The sequence below is a fragment of the Aspergillus alliaceus genome, assembly GCF_009176365.1.
Source record: "Aspergillus alliaceus strain CBS 536.65 unplaced genomic scaffold BDW43scaffold_28, whole genome shotgun sequence".
Classification (NCBI taxonomy): Eukaryota; Fungi; Ascomycota; class Eurotiomycetes; order Eurotiales; family Aspergillaceae; genus Aspergillus; species Aspergillus alliaceus.
Genome location: NW_022474711.1, coordinates 274,757 through 293,789, shown reverse-complemented (window position 1 = coordinate 293,789; position 19,033 = coordinate 274,757). Strand labels below are relative to the sequence as shown.

Sequence of the window (19,033 nt, the reverse complement as noted above, 5' to 3'; positions counted from 1 at the left end):
TACTTTAGTACTAGAACTAGTACTAACCTACTATAGACTCAGGGCTTTCTGCCCAATGCGGTCAGTTGCTCAGCCAATCATGAGTCATATATCCTAAAGAAGTTAGTAGGAAAACCCGGACTGCACTATCGCCAGACACGGGAACAATGGTTGTTACTAAGTAGTTAGAGGAGGAAGGTGTGCACGTAGTCGGGGTACAGTACTCTGTGCGCAGATCCCTTCGCTTTCATTGCCACTTCTAGAACCCTGACTGCATTGCATGGTCAGTCTGAAGATCAGCAGCTCGAGGATCTACTTGGCACTCATCCTCAGCGACGATGCACATATGTATCTTGCATGTGTAGCCCGCCGGCCCTTGTTCCTCGTTAGAAACCGGTGTTTCGCTCGTAATTCGTTGAAGAGAATAGGTGTGTGTGTGTGTGTGTGTGTGTGTGTGTGGAAGGTAAACTATATCGTAAATACTTGATGACCCCATCAATGTCTCGGAAACCACCCCTGATCAGCCTTAATGTTTTGAACACTGGTACTAATATCTTGTCCACCTAACCTTGTATTTCTAATCGATTAAGGAGGGAATTTGGTCTATAATGGGATACCTGCATGGGTCGTTATCGTTCTAGTGATAGGGCTTACAGTGTATATAAAAGATTATATATTTCTCTGCCTGTTGTATATCAGATCAGGACTTGCCGGCAAACTGACCTGCCCGCATATATCTGAAGGAAATCAGTGATACATAGAGCGAACCAGTTCTATGTGAATAGTAAAGCTAGAGATCGTTCTATGCCTGCTGTGACCCCATTTTTTTAATGAAATTTAATTTCGGGCTAACAATGCTTATAAAACCACATGTTCGACAACTACCATGGATAAATACCGTGGGTTCGTTTTTGTTTTCTTGTGGTGCCCATAGAAGACCCGTGCTTTTCGGTCGCGAACAAACAACTGCCCACTGGGATCGGTCAAAGATCATCATCCTTGAACACCACCATCTCACTTCTTTCTCGCCATCTATGAGGCCGTTGAGCAACAATGTGCTGCTCTAAACTGCCCTTGGATTCTTTCGCTCCAGTAAATGTGAGCCTCAGCAAGCAATGAATCCAGACTGAATAAAAAGACGCAGTACATCAGTAGGTGTCCCAGGTGATTCGCCCACTGTTCGGGCATCACCCTTTCTTCCTGGAATGCCCGGATTGAGTTCTATCCGGGTACTACATCATATCACGACGATCGATAAGCTAATCTAAATATGTTATGCCTGTCTAGTGGCTTCCCATCCATCCATCAAAGCTGGTCCCGTCCAGCCAACTACAATGCCCCTCATCCCTGACGAGTCAGGTCTTGCGTCGCACCATACCTTCGCATCCCCACCAGAACGTTTAGTGACCAGGAGTACTCCGTCTTCCACCGTTCATAGCCGGGAAACGTCCGCCGTTAGAGGAAGACTAGCCGACCCCTCCACGCTGGCCCCCTCGACCCTTCAACCTCAAAATACTCGCCGCGGCCATTCTAACTCCAAAAGCCCCGAGGCTTCCTCCGGACGCCCCGGTGCTGCCTACGATGTGACCCTGGAGAGACGTCCTTCCAACTCATACGGACACCACCGCCAGACTTCGATTGTTCATGGGATCCAACACTCTCGCAACCCCAGCTTTGCCGCCTCTTCCACTTCCACGAGCCCTCTGAGCCCGGAGCTGATCGCATCCCTCGGACGTAGCGTTGGCGTTGAGCAGGACAGTTCCCCGCTGGGCCGATTGGAGCAACTTGATATGCACACATTTCATCAGAACCAGGGGGTCAACGGCACAGGCCATACTCTGCAGGGCATGTTGAGCACCATCGAAGATCAAGATACCGACGAGGCCGTCGATGGCGGTCCGGCGAACCCGGCCCATAGGAGGATGAACTCGAGTGGCAAACCACGCTCTCATAGTCGGTCACATTCAAAACACCACACGGAATCAAAAACAGTGGGGGAATATGCCTTGCATCATCTCTTCAACTCTGTAAGCGCACTCCCGCCCCGCTCCAGAATATTCGGAATAGCAGCTGACTATGGGATAAGTTTGTTGGTCAGGCAGACAACAAGATAAACCAGGCCATTATGAAGCTGGGGGAGTCTGATATGCCAGTGGAAATGGTATGTGGACCGGGAGCAGATCCAGGCTTTGATCAGTTGATCTCTGCTCTGGGCCATATCGCACGACAAAAACCGAAACCATTGATCGACACGATTATGTTCTGGCGCAAAGCCAAGGGGGATGCTGCGATCATGGCTAAACAAGTGTCTAATCAAGTATGGTTTGAGATACCTCATTCGAATAGCCACCCGTTAGCTAACCATACATAATCTTGGTAGGCGAAGGAAAACGGCTTACTTATCCGCCGGAATACAGAACCGCCACAAGTAGCTGCCGACGCGGCTTCTCAGACAGATCATGCATCCTCGAACCCGATCTTCCCTAGAAATGATGATGTTATCTTGGCTGAGCGTCGTGCAACTGTGTCGGTGTACCTCGTATGTCGAGTTCTGATTGAGATTTTCAACCAGAGCAGTCTTGCTTCTATTACGGTTGATATGGCCGAGCGTCTGGAAGAGATTGTGTTCAGTCAACTTAAAACGGTCGATCCTGACCAGGTTGCTGCGTCCTTACTTCGCATAGCCAATTGGAGAATATACTCCCAACTGCTTGGGATCATGAGTGAAACGAATTTCACGAGTGTCACAACCCGCTTTATAGCGGAACTCGAAAGGTATCAAAAGGAAGAAACTCTTCGAGGACCTTCAAAAGACGGCGATGCCAGAGCCGAGCTTTTGATCTTAGGCATGAGACATCTGCGGATTGGGACGTATCCAGATGCATGGCCTAAATCTTGTGATTTCATGCGGTCTTTAGCGCGGTTGTTTGTTAACGCACATGGACAGCGGGTTAAGCAAGCTTATTGCTATATCTTCGAGAAGCTACTTTTACCGGTGGCGGCGAACCCTAGCTGCGACTTGTCTCTACCTAAATGGAAGGACTTCCTGGACTTGGTCCAGCCGCGCCTGTCCCAGATGCTAACCAAACCTCGACACTGGGCCGCTTCTTTTCCTCTCCACGTTTTGCTCTTGTGCGTTTCATCGAAAGAGAACTTTTCTTCCCAATGGTTGTCCGTCACTTTGGGGCTCCCGCCGAGATTAAAGGACCGTCCTACCAGGGGCCCAGCTCTCCATGCAATGTGTCGCTTACTTTGGACATATTTTTTTCGCTACTCGGAATCCCCAACGGCTACTCTTAGAAAGGTAGAGGAAGTGGCTAAAATTGCACTACCCGCAGGAAAAAGAACGTATTTGAGTACGGAGCCGGCGGTGACAGAGCCGTTGATCCAACTGGTGCGGATGATTGGATTTAAGCATCCAGAGGTTTGCTTCCGCAACATCATCTTTCCTATGATAAATTCGGATCTTTTCCTATCTGGGAAGGAATTGAAAATCGAACAGATGGAGCCGGAAAAGATGGTCATCGGAATTAGATCATTCCTTGCTATAGTGACCGACCTAGAGAACTGTGACCAGCTATGCCCACCTTTCCCAACAGGATCGATACCGAATCCTTTCACTGATATCTCGGCGACGACTCACTTGCTACGACCGCAATTCCTTGCGGACCCACGGTTGCCAACTGCTTTGGAAAGACGGGATGATGCACACCCACGCCCCGTTAACACTTCAAGGCTGAGTGACAATATTAGAAGTTACTATATCCGCTTCTGCGAGGTATTGGGTAAAATCACCCTCTTGTGTGACAATACATTTGGAGGTCAGGCGGCTTTGGATGAGAAGTTTGGCGGCGCGACTCCCAAGACGCCGATTTCAGATGCATTCAGCTTTGGAAGGCGCGATGATCACATAAACACGCTGGACCAAAGGCAAGGGTTTTACGATTTGCTTCACGTTGCCGTGCAAGCGCTTCCTCGCTGCTTGTCAGATCATATTCCGTTCAACTCGTTGATCAATTTGCTTTGTACTGGCACAGCTCACGTGCAATCAAACATAGCCTTTTCTTCTGCTGAATCTCTGAAGGCAATCGCCAGGCAATGCCATGCGCAACAGGTGACCATTGGTTTTGCCCGGTTTATTTTCAATTTCGATGCGAGGTATTCAACAATGTCAGATGAAGGCATGCTTGGACCAGGGCACATAGAATCTACGCTACGACTCTATGTTGAATTGTTGGAAATCTGGATAGAGGAGATAAAACACAAAAGCAAAGGAGCGGTCGCAGAAGCGGGCGACAAGTCGGGCTCTGGCAGTCGAGCCTTGCAGCTTGACCTTTCTAGTGTGCTTGCACATGTTGAAGAGATTGAATCCCATGGCTTGTTCTTCTTATGCTCGCAGTCTAGGAGGGTGCGGGCTTTCGCCATCACCGTGCTTCGGCTTATCACAGAGTTTGATAGGGCGCTTGGTAAGGAGAACACACGGATCATCAAGATTCTTGAGGCAGATTCCCACCAAATCTTGAATGTAAGTGATGAGCAACTCACAGTTGCTGAGAGGAGTCGGATTCAGAAAGGAAAGCGAAGGAGTGCATCCCATAACACTCTCATTGAACTATGCAGCAGTGAGGTGTCGTATGACTCGACTTTATGGTCGAAAGTGTTCCCAAATATCATCCGGATAAGCTTCGAGACTTGTCCGTTCGCCGTGACTCTTGGGCGGGAGATTGTCTGCGCAAGACTAGTACAGATGCACAAAACGATTACCGGGCTTGCCGAAAATCCCCAACATCCTCCATATGGACCCTTGGATGTCGCGCAGACCCGCCCGCATGGAAGGTCTCATATGACTGCCGAGATTCTAGTCGAACAATGGAAGCTTTACCTAGTCATGGCCTGTACGACCGTCAACAGTGTTGGTGCACAGTCTCAGAGTCAGTTAGCGAACGCCCAGCACGCGCGAAAGTCTTCAAAAGGATCCCAGCAGTCAAATGACAAAATTAGTTCCGCTAGGAGCCTCTTTGCATTTGTAATTCCGCTGCTTTCGGCTGAAAGGGCTTCCATCCGCAATGCTATCGTGGTCGCGTTGGGCTCTATAAATAAGAACCTTTATCGTACATTGCTCGAGTCACTTCAATATGCGGTCACAACTTGCAACGAAGAAGCAAAGATCCGCATTGGTACACATTACCGATCCCCGAGCAGCCCAAGACGCAATCGGAAAACGGATAGACTGCGGACAGAAGTCACGCATGTTTACAAGCTCACGTCAAACTTCCTGCAGGAGCCTGAAGTGTATAATGACGACTGGATCGTCAATAATCTTGTTACCTACGCAAAGGATCTGCGGATCTTTTTGAGTGACGCCGAAGTCCAGAATGACTGGGAGTTCCAGCGGCTGCGGTTTCACTACTGCGGACTAATGGAGGAAATTTTCGAAGGAATCAATCGTACAAAAGATCCTTCACGTTGGATACCCTTCGAATCCAGAAAGTCTGCGTTCTCCCTCATGGAAGATTGGTGTGGATACTCTCCGAACCAGGCTCAGATTTCTCAGAGAGAGGACAATATGCGAAAGCTCGCCATCACAAGTCAGCGAGAAACTGGTGAGCTCCGTAACACCGCAGCAGCCATGGAGATAGAGAAGAAAAATCTTCGAGCGGCAGCGCTTAGCGCGATGGCATCCTTGTGTGTAAGTAACTTTCATACCTCTCTAGACTTATGCCCGTCAGCTAATTCTCGAAGGCGGGACCGATTAGCATTACTACGGAAAGTGGCTCTGTGCTTCAGTTCGATGTAGGACGAATGCTCTCATGGATTGATATTATCTTTAGTACACTCAGCGACAAGTGGCACGCGATTGGCAGACGAGCACTAAAAAACTTGATCGTCCACAATAAAGATCATTCATACTTGCTCGAACGGTCGATAGAGATGTGCTACGTCACAGAACGGCCCAAGGCCATTGAGAGCTACTTTGAGGTAGTTTCTGAAGTACTCATCGAGCACACGGACTACCCCCTTGGTTTCTGGAGAATATTGGGTGCAGTCCTTGTCACTCTTGGTAATCAGAAGCGGGAGATCCGAATGAAGTCTGCCAAACTTCTTCGTATCTTGGAGGAACGTCAACAGAAGAGCTCCAGACTGCAAGATTTCGACATCAGCATATCTGATAAAACCACCGCGGTATACAAACTTGCTCAGTTTGAAACATCTAAGCGCCTAGCAAAACAGCATTCTGACCTTGCTTTCACTCTTTTCTCAGAGTTCTCCCTACACTTCAGGAATTTGCGACCCGATAGTCAACGAAACATGGTCGCTGCTATTCTGCCTTGGGTACAGACAATAGAGCTTCAGGTCGACCCTAACGGGGGCCCTACGGCTAGATCATACATGCTTCTAGCCAACCTTTTTGAGATCACCATTCGATGCAGCACGATCCTTCCGAATGAGGTTCAAGCTCTCTGGCAGGCACTGGCAACGGGCCCACACGGCGGGAACGTGCAGCTGGTTCTTGACTTCGTTATCAGCCTTTGCTTGGAGCGTAAAGAGCAGAACTTTGTTGACTATGCTAAGCAAGTAGTTGTCTTCCTCGCAGGAACACCTGCTGGCTCAAAGGTTATAGAGTTTTTCTTGTTGCAAGTTGTCCCTAAGAACATGGTGCAGGAAAGGAAAGATATAACTCCGCCTCCACCGGATATCAAAGGCCTACCTTATGTCGCCGACTTGGGAACTGTACTCCCTGTTGGAAACAAACAGGCGGGGCTTTCTCTTGGCCAAGTTGCTCTGATATTTCTCGTGGATTTGATGGTTGCTCCTGTCACACTTCCTCTGGAAGATGTAGTCAAGTTACTCCACGTGGTCTTGATCCTCTGGGATCACTATACACTCACCGTGCAAGAGCAAGCTAGAGAAATGTTGGTCCACTTGATCCATGAATTGATTGCCGCCAAGCTTGAAGACGACGCCTCAGCTGGAACTAGGCAGTCTATCGAAGACTTTGTGGAGTCTATCCGTAAGAGCGACCCAAAGGTAGTCTGGGAGTATGAAGACACCAACGACAAGGACGAAGAGGAAAATGGCAGCCGAGTTCCTTCTTCGATGTCCAGTGTGACCCGACAGGTTGTCGATTTCTTCAGCCTTGCCTATGAAGGTATCAACGATCTTTGGGCGAAAGAAGCCTTGAATTGGGCGACGTCATGCCCGGTACGACATCTCGCTTGCCGATCGTTCCAAGTATTCCGCTGCATATCCATGTCGTTGGACTCTAGGATGCTTGCAGATATGCTAGCTCGACTGTCCAACACTATTGCAGATGAGGAAGCGGATTACCGGACTTTCTCGATGGAAATTCTCACAACATTGAAGATTATTATTAGCTCCTTGGCTCCAGCGGATCTGCTACGCTATCCACAATTGTTTTGGACTACCTGTGCATGCCTCAATACAATTCACGAGACAGAGTTCATTGAAAGCATTGGTATGCTGGAGAAATTCATGGAGCGCGTCGATCTGAGCGACCCGATGGTTGTCGCAGAGCTCATTAAAGGCCAGCCCCCTAAATGGGAAGGTGGATTTGATGGTCTCCAGAATATAGTCTATAAAGGGCTGAAGTCATGCGAATCGCTCAATTTGACGTTAGATGTTTTGCACCGGTTGAGCGGGTTCCCAAACAATGAACTCATGGGTGATGGCAACCGCTTACTCTTTACAATTCTGGCAAACATGGCTCATTTTCTACATCAATTTGATCCTGCTGTTGATGATCCGAAGACGCTCGCCCGTGCTACGCTGTTAGCCCGTGTTGCCGAGGGCGAGAGGTGTCCTCGTCTCGCAGCTTCACTTCTCGGGTTTGCTAACGGGCAATATAAGGCCGAAAACGACTTTTTGAACCATATTATTACGGAAATTCGATCGTACTATTTTCCTCGGCAAGATGTTCAAAGTCTGATTTTCCTTATGGGCCTGTTAACGAACACAACTGATTGGTTCCGGACCAAGATTATGAAGATGCTTTGCGTGCTAATACCTGAGATGGACATGCGACGAGCAGAGGTGACATGTCATGGCCCTGACTTGATCTCGCCTCTTTTGCGTCTTTTGCAAACCGACCTTTGCCCCCAGGCTCTGCAGGTAATGGATCACATCATGACCGTTTCGGGCAATCCTATGGAGCGACATCATCTCCGAATGAGCATGGCATCGTCTTCTTCCTCCCGAGCAATCCGCAAAGAATATGAGCGTATTCAAAGCCTCTACGGCATACCAGAACCCACTGGGTGGTCTATCCCGATGCCTGCTACCCAGTCAAGTATCACTCGACACAATGTCCACGCTGTGTTCTATACATGTGCTGAGGTGGATCGCATAGAAGTCCAAGAAACCGCTCCCTCAGAAGTGGAGTTCCACGCGGACGAATACAACGATTCTTTCTTCCCTATGCGGGCTGATACGATGAAATCAATCGATACTCAGGCGGATGGGAATATGGGAGATATTGTACAGAAGTTGGATAGTCTGGACGACTTTTTCGAAGAGACTGAGACTGGTCATCCGGCAATAGATTCTATGGCAGACTCGGCGTTGCGCGGCTTTACGGGGACTTACGTTGACACAAGCGCTAATCTCTATGATCAACAAACAGCCCCAATTTTACGGAAATCTCTAGCACGAACAGCATCCTCTTCATCTTTTCACAACGGTCTCGCCGAGTCTCGACCCCCAAACTTCCGGTTTGACAATCCTGGGGTGCATTCACCCGGAGTATTGACACCTCAAGTGTCTGGTCAAACATTACGGCCAGTGTCACACGCTCGTTCCGTCACGTCTCCCGTCAATCAATTGTTCTCACCGACGACATCCAGTGCCCAGTTTGCCACTCCACCTATTGGCTTCAGCGAATCTGCGTTCCTCTCTGATGACGAAGTAGAGGAAGGGATGTGTGATCTTGATGAGCGCATTGTGGCTAACAGGCTGGCACCTCATCAACTCAACCAAACTCGTAGCGCAACCGATGGGTCTTCCTCACTTGAATCCATGATCCGCAGTGGTATGAGACGTCTTACCGGCGGCACTGCGAACAACCGAGAGAAAGAGCGACAGCGTGATCTTGTTCGAACTCAACACCGGGCATTAGCTCAGACTACAAGCTCGCCACGTGTGCCGAAAGTGCCCCCAGAATACCTCGCAGGCCCCGTGAGTAATCCAACATCACCGGGGCAGTAGACATCCACTTTCTCTTTGCAATTTCCGGCTTACATTTGGCTTTCACAAAAATATACTTCTAATCCTGGTAATCGGTGTAATATGGGGGCGTTTGCGCGCAATTTATTTCGGAGATTACATATACTACTACATACCCGTTAGCCCTTGATTTTTCTCTGGGATGTTTCATATAGGATCGTGTTATTCCTTGCCGTAGAAGTTAGATTTGTGTATAGTATTTCAGTCGAACTGAAGGGAACAGATAATTATAAATTTCGTTATACATTTTCAATTGCCCCCAAATGCTATTTTAACTCTACTAGATATTTCGCCCCATAGAAAGAATACAAAAGAGAATGGAATAAACGAAACAAGGCGGAAACTAATATAGGGTTCTCGAAAACAATGTCGCGCTAAAGAGAAGAAAACTAAAGAATACTAATTCCAATCTGATCATCATCACCTGCCACTATTGTGCGGTTGACTGCTCCTGCAGCCACTTGTATACCACCGAAAAGTCCTTACCTCGATGCTTGTCTTCAACCGCTTTATACACGCCCCGAGCCATATCAGCCAAGGCGAGAGGAGTACCGGACTCCTCCGCAGCAGAGATCGCCAGTCGAAGATCTTTATTCATCAAACTGATGCCAAACCCGCCCGCATATTCGCGTGACGCCGGAGCCGTCTCAACAACGCCGGGAACCGGGTTATTGATCTCCATCGGCCAGCAGCGGCCAGTGGATGTATTGATCATATCCGCCAGAACCTTGGGGTCAAGGCCGCAACGAATTCCCAGATTCATCACCTCGGCGGTGGCGATATTATTGATGGCCAGGAGATAGTTGTTGGCGAGTTTGGCGGAGACGCCTGTTCCTGAGCCTCCCATGTGCCAGGCCTTTTTGCCCATTAGCATTAGGACGGACTGGACGCGATCCACGAGCTGGCCGGTCTGCGATGAAGCCCCGAACATGAACGATAGCGTACCGGCGCGGGCACCCACCACTCCACCTGACATCGGGGCGTCGACGAATCGCCCTTGGCGCGTTGTGTGGATTGCATTCGCTATTTCTTTCGAGGAAGCCGGGTCGATGGTGGAGGTGTCGATGAATAAGCGCTCCTTTTCTAATGCAGGGAGTTGGCCGTGGCGGAGGATACAGTAGAAGACGTCCTTGACGTGTTCGGGTTCCGGAAGGCTGGTGATTAACACTGTCTGGAGAGGTGTTTGTTTAGTATGGGACTTTCTTTTTCTTTTGTTTTTCTCTTCTGCCTTTGTTCTTTTTTTCTTTTTGGAGCCAATCTAATAATGCCAAATTTCCCCTCCCCAATGCACCTAAAATAGAAGTATATTTATAGCGCAGTCTTTAAGCAAGGTTGGTGCAGATCCTACATAATACTGGCAGAAAAAATGAAGCACGCAAATCGACTTACGGATTGCTCTGCTACTTCTCGCGCGTTTTGGGCGATAAGCACCTTGGAGGTGTCTTCGCCGGCCCCACTGTTCCGGGCAGCCTCTTGGTTCTCTTCCACGAATCTTTTAGCAGTGTTTTCGTTGACATCGCGAATGATTAGCGTGTCAGTAGCGGGGATCTTGGCGCGCAGGTTCTTGGCCATGGCGTAGCCTGTGGAGACTGTGTTAGATCCCGGGTATACAATTAAAACAGGTGAGGGGCTAGATTCAAGAGGGAAAATGTCACAAGAGGAACACGGCGTAGATAGAGAATTTGAGAGAATTGCCAGGTAAACAGAGTAAACTTGGGAACTATGGCTCAGTGCCAAATATACAAATTGATCGTCCCCGAGGGAATAAAGGGTTGGAAGGCTAAATAAATCATGTAGAAAAAGAAACAGCGACGTACCCATTTGCCCTAGTCCGATGAAGCCCCAGGTATCATCGCGCCGTAAAGAGCTCGAGAAAGCTCTAGCAGCAGACTGTGAAAAGCGTAGGCTAGGAGAGGAGACAGAGACCCTTCGCAGGGGAAGTGATAGCGCACGCGACATGCTCATCTTGACAACGACTCAAGGCGTATGTATGTACCAGGCGACACGCAAAGTGGGGATGGATGGTTTCCTTCCAGTGCGCAGGTAGTGGGGGAGAATGTCGGGAGGTAGCCTGTAGTTATATGTATTTGGTCCCAGTGCAACCTACGCCTTGCCGATATTTTCTGGGCCGAGCTCCAAATGGCAAACAGGGTAATAAAGTTCAAAACGTTGGCTCCCGTTGAGACCGAAGGCAGAATCGTGAGGGTCAAATGGACTCGATGAGAAGTAGGACACGAGGTCGTTTGTCCGTCGCTACCCGAGCCTTTCGCCCACCAGGGGGAAATTGGGACCTCTCAGGCACAGGATTTAGTAACTTCAACTGGTCTGACTTGCTATTGCTGCTCCATCTTCTCCGCTACCCCCATGCGGGGAAATCCACTTCGGGAATGGCTGCGGAGCTCCGAGAGCCGATGATATCACGTGAAGGGAACTTGGTGTTGCTTAACTGGCTTAGGTTTAGTTCGACAAATACCCGATCGGTAAGGGGAGTTAGTTCACCTACACTATAGTCATCATCTATAGCTGGATCAAGGTATGCTGAGAGTTGATGTGTATTGCTGTTAATGTACATAATATACATGCTTCTTTCTTTCTTTCTTTTTTTAATCTATCCTCAATTTCCTGGCTAAATAACTTGACATTTTTTATATAGATCAGATCTAGTAACTACTTTTGCAGTAGCTATAAGGCCTATTATATATCTAGTCTTGCTAAAGTTATAGATATCTGCAGTAGTAATACTGTACCGTACTATTGTAATCTGAATAAAATTAAACTACTTCTTTAAAATCTTTAGATCCTTATATTTAGCACGCTGATAATTATATTAATAAGAATAAATAGCCTTTATCTTACTATATAGGCCATGGCATTTAATAAAACTGCTGACCCAGTTTTTACTGATTGATTAAGATATATTAAAATCAGAGTCTGTAAGGAGGATATCGGTCATATTTTGGACCTGAGATGGCGGGGAGCTGCTCTGTATTGATCCATAGATAAAATCCATTCTCTTGTATCTCAGTCAATCTATAGCAATTTGCGTGTTTTTCAGTGCATGATAGAGTACCATTTAAACAATGATGAATTGTTTATCAGAGACATTAAAGATGCGTGCAGCGTCATGAATTGACCTTATTTCTTGATTTTTAATAGCAGAAACTGCAAGCAAGATCCTTCCCTCCTTCTCAGCTGAATTATTTGAACCTGTACGCGCTTTTGGTGGCGTGGTGAGTGGTTGAACTGAGCGAGAGTTTCAACCGTGTGAGAAACGCAAGAGGTGCGGCGCTCGGTTGGGAATTACGTTTTTTACAAGGACCTTAGTCAATCGCATACGCACGTGATCTGTTTCGGCTCACTATTTCCGTATGCTCCCTGAGCACTCATGGTTGCTCAGGGACCTGCTCACACTTCACCCAGGGTACTCAGTGTGGACAATCAGGGATCTCTTTCAATACTTCAATTGAGGTCCTGCCCCCATCAACCCGTAGATCCTGTTCAGTACTCTTCGGCTAAAGGCCGTCAAGTGCTTTGTCTCTTTGATCACCAGATTCTATACCGCTGTTTTTTTGTTCTCCTTTTCCGATATCGGTTTTCCTGTTCTCTCGGTCTGCTGTTCTTCACTGCTTGAAAGGGCTGTTATCCGAGGCTATGTCTATTCCTGATTTATCTACGAATAGAAAGAAACAAGCCTATAACCCCGAGTATTAGTGACGATGTCGTTGAACACTGGAGAAAGGCATTGTTCAGAAGCGATATGCCGACGCCGTTTCGACTAAGAATAATATTGATAAAATCAAGGGACGGTGGATCAGGTAATACCCAATTTAATAGTTGAGATTGAAATGAGACTGATCAAAATAGGCACTGTAATTATTTAGGAGAAGATCCACTCTAATCTCTTGTTGTAGCTCGGAAAGAGGATATTATATTGTTCCTCGAGTGGATACCTGACAACTCTAATATTAAGAAGTTTAGTAGCTTGCACGAGAATTAGAGGCAATAGTATTAGCTCTACCGCAAAGCGGTGGGGCGAAGTCTTCACGCGAAGTGCTCCTAAGATATCAACGACGTAAGTGGTACTTTGCCTTCTGCCTCTTATGTTTTCTGACCATTGTGTATAGTATATAAAGGAGGATCTTGCCTCACGGTACAGTCTTGATATAGTCGCTTCATAAGCGATCTAGCCCGCGTTAGATACAACCATATCGACAAGCTCGATTTTCTTATAGATTACCCTTAGGCGCGTATCAAGGCTTTTCAACCGCAGACTATCCAAAATAGCTTTGTTGCTCCTGGCCTTACGCTAATTAACCTAGAGCGTGTGTTTTCTAAGCTAAATAACTATCTCGCTCCGAACCCTAACACCACCAGGAAGCCGGCTAAGCAGCAGATCTAGTTAATTCACACCAAAAACGCCTAGAACTATAGTTCAGCTACAAAAGAAGGCATCTTCGCTTCGGGCACTACTCAAGACACGGTCAAATGGCTCTCTAACCTATCAAAAATCATACTAGACTAGATTATCAAAGGGTGCGCTGTGACGATGCCATAACGCAGCGTTACTAGCGCAAGAAAACGCCAATCTACGCGCAGCGAATAAGAAAAAACACCAGAAACGCACACGATTGAATAGGCAGATTACACACGAAGGAGGCCTATCGGCTAAAGAGGGCCTACAACTAGCTCAGCAGCTAAACCGGCCAGTTGAAGGTGACGGGTTAGTATCGCATGCGCAGGGCGATTTGCCTAGTCAGCAGGATTTACCACCAGAAAGGGCCCCGCCAAGGTGTAGTGGGTGTTGGGAGATGGGGCATAAGATCACTCAATTGTAAAAATCGCAAGGTTTAGACTAATCAATGTGGTTTAGTCGAGATATCCCGATTCAAAATATTGAAATGGGGTTGGGGGACCAGGTTAACCGTGGATTACATTGCCCTGTGCAGAACATAGGTCACTTCAGAGGGGTTGAACTTCGCTTTAGGGACCTACTCTTTTGCCTAGTGCGGCTGGCCCCTATATGCCTGAGGCACCCCTCAGCAGTTGAACGGAAGAAGGCACGATGAAGTACCATGGTTGACCCGAGGAATCACAGGGTGTCTCGGTCATCTCGATGTCAACAAATGCTGGTCACTTGCGGTCGTTGTTCGAACACAGAGCTGTTCACCTGTTCAAAAATGTCTGAGCCTACATTCCACACCTTCGCACTGGTAGGTTTTGGAGGCCGGGTGTTGGACACGGCCCTGGCAACGGACTTTGTGATGGTCGCGAAGAAGTTCATGGCAGACGGGCTGAATCCGACATGTCTCTCAGGAACCCATCTTTATGATATCACAAATATGTCCGGGCCGTTTCTTTTCGGGCGAGAGGACTTGAGAGAGAGAGTCCCTATTTACGACAGCCAGGAGGCCATGAGGCCATTCTATCGGCTAGAGGCCCACGGCCTCAAATCACACATCATGAACTGGATCAGAAATGCCTCCAGCCAGGTAGGCCCTGGCGATCGCATTATAATCGTTCTGATCGGGCATGGTAACCAGGGAGACGGCGCTGTCACGCTATATCCTCAGCACGCAAAACAAGAGTTTCTGTCCAAAGCCGAGATGATTGCCGCTCTCTCTGTCTTGCCGCCTAATGTCCGCCTCCTGATCGTCAACGAGGCTTGTTACTCTGGTACGTGGGCCACGATAGCCCCCGAGGTAGGCGCCCAGCGAGATGTTCTTGTCGAGACAGCAGCCACCCTCGGCGAGCAGTCCTGGAGCTATACCTCGGGCTCCGGCCGAAACCGGTGCTCTTTATTCGGAGCGGCGTTTGTGGAGGAGCTTACCACCCACCCTGAAGGGAGAATCTCCCAGCATCGCAGTCGAATAGTCGATGAGATGCGCCATGTTGGGCCTGACCAGAAAACCTCTACACCGCTGGTGATCCCCTCCACCCGCGCTCTTCTGTCCCACAATATCTCGCACTTCATCCTCACACCGAAAATTGCGACTGCGATCACGAATGTGGCTTCTGCTCAGGATCGTCATGAGGCACTTCTGCAATCACGGACCTCTGCCCGGACTTTTTGGAGAAGACTTCGTCGCAGGGTGAGTCCAGAACGAGAACCAGTGCAGGCGTTAGTGGGAGACAGCCCGGTGAAAAATAGCACCGGTACCGACATGAAAGCTATCGTTATAGAAAACTACCTGAAAGACCTCGGGCCGCTAAAGAGTGCACTCGACTATTGCACCCTTGCAACTGCCTGTCAGCTCGCTCTTGAAGGCCGTGGGCCTCCGGAATTCCAAGACCAGGTGATAGCTACTATTGCCTGGCAGGCGGCCCAGATACAACGGGTTGGCCGGTTGCTGGAACATCTGGCCAAGCAGGGACTGATCACAGATGTAGTCGACGTGGAAATAGCCGATCAAGCACTGGCGGACCACCAAGCAGACGTCGTGGTGCCCATGGTGGAGAGGTTTCGGGAAGACGACAAGCTGTTGTGTATAATGAACCCCCCATCTAAAGGCCATGTTGGTGTCCACTTCAACGATGCACAGGGTTGGCTGATTGGGATCTTGGCTTATAACTGGCTGATGTACCCGGACAAGTTCGATCTCGATCGCGTGGAGAACGAGGTGCTTGCGTTTTTGGCTTAGTTTGTGTGTTTCTCGCTTCCATCTGTTGCTAGCCTTATCTGATTCACTAGTGAGCTTATTGTTAGTAGAGCGCTTCTGTGTGTCTTATAAACAACAAATGTGGAGAGGGGCACGTTATGTGTCTGCTTAATTTATTTTGATTTGGGGCAGTGCAGAACGAGGAATCCACTTGATCTAAAATAGCCTGATTATCTATGCAAAGGGTACGACCGCTGCTGATTTGGACCAACCCGTGAGAAAGAAAAAGGAAACAATGTTTTTCTAATACCAAAGAATATGAGCTATTAAGCGCAATAAAATATGGCACCTTTAGCCCTTTCTAGCGTCGACCAGCGATTGTAGATTAGCCTTGAGGGTTGATGTTCCTCGGCTCAGTAGTGAAGATACGATAGAGAATTGTTTTTGTTGTTACCTTTCTACTTGGCGACATATATGATCGACGCAGCTCTCTGGCCCTTTGCTGTAGCCAATTGGGACCTCGTTCAAGGCCGTAGTGGATCGACTGGGAGAAGCGTTCCCGGAAACGTTAGATTGACACAGATAGCGTAACGAACTTCTTCGGCATTATATTCGGACCGATAATCTATGTCTTCACTATGCGTAGAACGTGGTGTCGATGCAGTCAAGGCTTCTAGCCAGGCTCGCAAGATTATCTGCACGATATTGTGCATGACGGTCCTGGGAACGATCCAGCCCCAGACATGGAAAACAGAAGACAAAGTAAACTTTTGCTACATTGTGAAGGAGGAGTGAATAGTACAGCGTATAGATAGTGAGACGCTCAAATCCTCACACAGGTTGAAAGACAGGCGGAAGTAGAAGACGAGACTAAGTTACCATAGCAACGTGTAAGTACGTCATATTCCAGCCTTCGCTCCCAGGAACACCGGAAGTAGGCAGCAATGCGGTTATCCCCGGAGCACCTTTGAGAATAGAGAGGCAGAATGAAATCAAAACTAACTCAATTTGTACTCCGGGGAGCCGATCACTTCCCGAGGCGGCAGTTGACCCCTAGATTACATAAAAAATATCAAGTTATTCAGCCAGGAAATTTAAGAATAGATCACTTTATATTAGCTCTACCGGATATACCTTATTACCTTGTATTATTTCTAAGGGAAAGATTTATATACAGGGCTGGTATAAAGATTCTAATATTCTACATGATTAAAGATTTGAAATCAGTAAAAATGGCTGGATAACTGATAAAATTAGACTATACTGGCTTTAAAAGCTCTTTATTCCTGCTACAGCTAGTTATACATTTAGAAAATATCAGTTACTTATTTTAGATGGCTATGTGTTACAGACCCTTGTCTAGCGCCCTTATCAGGAGGCGGAGGGATGAGGCAGAATGATAGGCTGAGGTGACACTGGGATCAAGGAACGCCAACCAAACGCTACTTATGTCAGACCAGCGATTATGGTCACGTGATTGACTAAGTGGTGTACAACTGATCACTAGGAGGTATAAAAACCAGTATTACCATATACCACACGGATACCATCAGGATACCAACCCAGCTACCACGGCACCCCAGGGATGGATATATAAGGACACTTATTCATGTACTTAGTTTAGTTCTTCGTGATCAATTTCAATTGCTATTACAGAGTTACCTTTAGTACGAAGACCAGCATTTAATTCGTTCGTACTCTTCGAACTATCGAGTATACGTACTTGATAGGCCTGGCCTTTCTGGACTTGAGCTATTCACGGATTACAGTTATCAACCTCTATTGGACCTTAGGTTAGAGTCACCACCATATTATCTCGGCGTCTAGTTACTGAATCTCAGTGGATTCTGACATTTAGGTTTGACCCTCGCTACGCAAGTGCAGCTAACTGGTCACAGAGCTCCAGCCCGAATACCCAGGCGTAACACTATGGTAGCCATCTCTCTCCTGAATTCAATAAAATATGCAGTGAGAATAATATTATTCCTATCTGTATACTGCCTTATTTCTTAGATAATCTTCAACCGCTTGATATTGGCATTTTTCACCCTTAGAAAAGGCGTACGGACACTTAGTTCACGACAAAATATTTAGAGAAATTAACTCTATAGATAAGCTTGATTTTATCAAGATCTATCCTAAAGCTCGCGATATAGCAATTACTACAGATAGTATTTTAAGTACTTTTCAAGCTACTGGTATAGTTAGTTCCATTTGACCCAGAAGAGGTTCTCAGATGCCTTACTATAAGGCTTAAGACCCTTACATTACCAGGCAGTTAATCAACTAATTCAGTACCGAAAACACCCTATAATATCGAGCAGCTACAGACGCAGACAACTACAATTAAAAAGTTACTAAGGGCTCGTACACAGAGCCCTTCTCCTACAAAGACCGCTTTAAATTAGTTAATTAAGAAATATAAAATGGTGTACAACAACGGGGCATTTTTAGCAAAGAAAACCAATATTTACAGGCTACAATTAATGAACTATAGCAGAAAAGAAGCAATCTAATCACTAAGTCGCCCATACTGAGGACTTCTCAGTCCAGGAAGCTCGGGAGTATATACAGCATGAAAATGAGGTTAAAGAAACTCAAGAGTCAAGATACTGTACTTATAGATCAAGAGCTATCTCTAATTAGACCGCGCGTACGAGCGCCCCCACGCTATAGTGACTTTCATATTCTAGGGCATACTCGCAGACAATACCCTAATTAATGTCCTAATTCGCTTTTATATAGAAATATGATTGCTTTGTCGATAAAGGCCCTAATAGTTCAGCCGCGGGCAGAGTTTTATGTGAGGTGCGGCGCTCGGTTGGGAATTGCGTTAACTAGGACGCTTAAACTGGCGTCAAGAGTAGCTGTTTTCGGCGCCCAATTTACTGTTACCTAGTGTTGTGGTGTAATAACAATTTACTCCAATTCTCATTACTTGTTCACACCTTTGTTTTTAATGTTCTTGAAACGTGAAATGTATGTAGTACTACTTGGATAACAATCTTTGCATAGATGGCTACCTCACATATTTATATTAACATAGCATGACCTAGGTAAGCTTATTGTTTTTACTATAAGGGAATATAAATATATTTCTGAATATAGCTTATACTTACATTACTTATTTAATCCAGGAATATCAGCTATAATGGCCAGAACTGCAGTTGACATCGAGCGCCGAGATTTACTGTTCATAGAGATTAGGACTGTATTCT

The 19,033-nt window shown here is 47.1% G+C and overlaps 3 protein-coding genes across 3 annotated transcripts; 2 read left to right on the top strand and 1 right to left on the bottom strand.

Annotated features, from left to right (window-relative positions):
* Positions 1-706: 706 nt before the first annotated feature.
* Positions 707-9,404, top strand: BDW43DRAFT_279432 (putative cell morphogenesis protein (PAG1)). The gene is made up of 4 exons (XM_032042302.1): positions 707-2,006; positions 2,066-2,296; positions 2,360-5,668; positions 5,722-9,404. The coding sequence occupies exons 1-4, from the start codon at positions 1,314-1,316 to the stop codon at positions 9,199-9,201; spliced, it is 7,713 nt and encodes a 2,570-aa protein (XP_031899282.1). The 5' UTR covers positions 707-1,313; the 3' UTR covers positions 9,202-9,404.
* Positions 9,405-9,418: 14 nt separating this feature from the next.
* On the bottom strand, positions 9,419-11,201 carry BDW43DRAFT_109419 (6-phosphogluconate dehydrogenase). Its single transcript, XM_032037888.1, has 3 exons — positions 11,037-11,201; positions 10,609-10,849; positions 9,419-10,390 (listed from the first exon to the last, which is right to left on the bottom strand). The coding sequence occupies exons 2-3, from the start codon at positions 10,789-10,791 to the stop codon at positions 9,650-9,652; spliced, it is 924 nt and encodes a 307-aa protein (XP_031899281.1). The 5' UTR covers positions 10,792-10,849; positions 11,037-11,201; the 3' UTR covers positions 9,419-9,649.
* Positions 11,202-14,396: 3,195 nt separating this feature from the next.
* Positions 14,397-15,857, top strand: BDW43DRAFT_312121 (uncharacterized protein; the record flags this gene model as incomplete). Its single annotated transcript, XM_032047306.1, has 1 exon — positions 14,397-15,857. One exon carries the CDS (start codon positions 14,397-14,399, stop codon positions 15,855-15,857), a length of 1,461 nt encoding a protein of 486 aa, XP_031899280.1.
* Between the last annotated feature and the right edge of the window lie 3,176 nt (positions 15,858-19,033).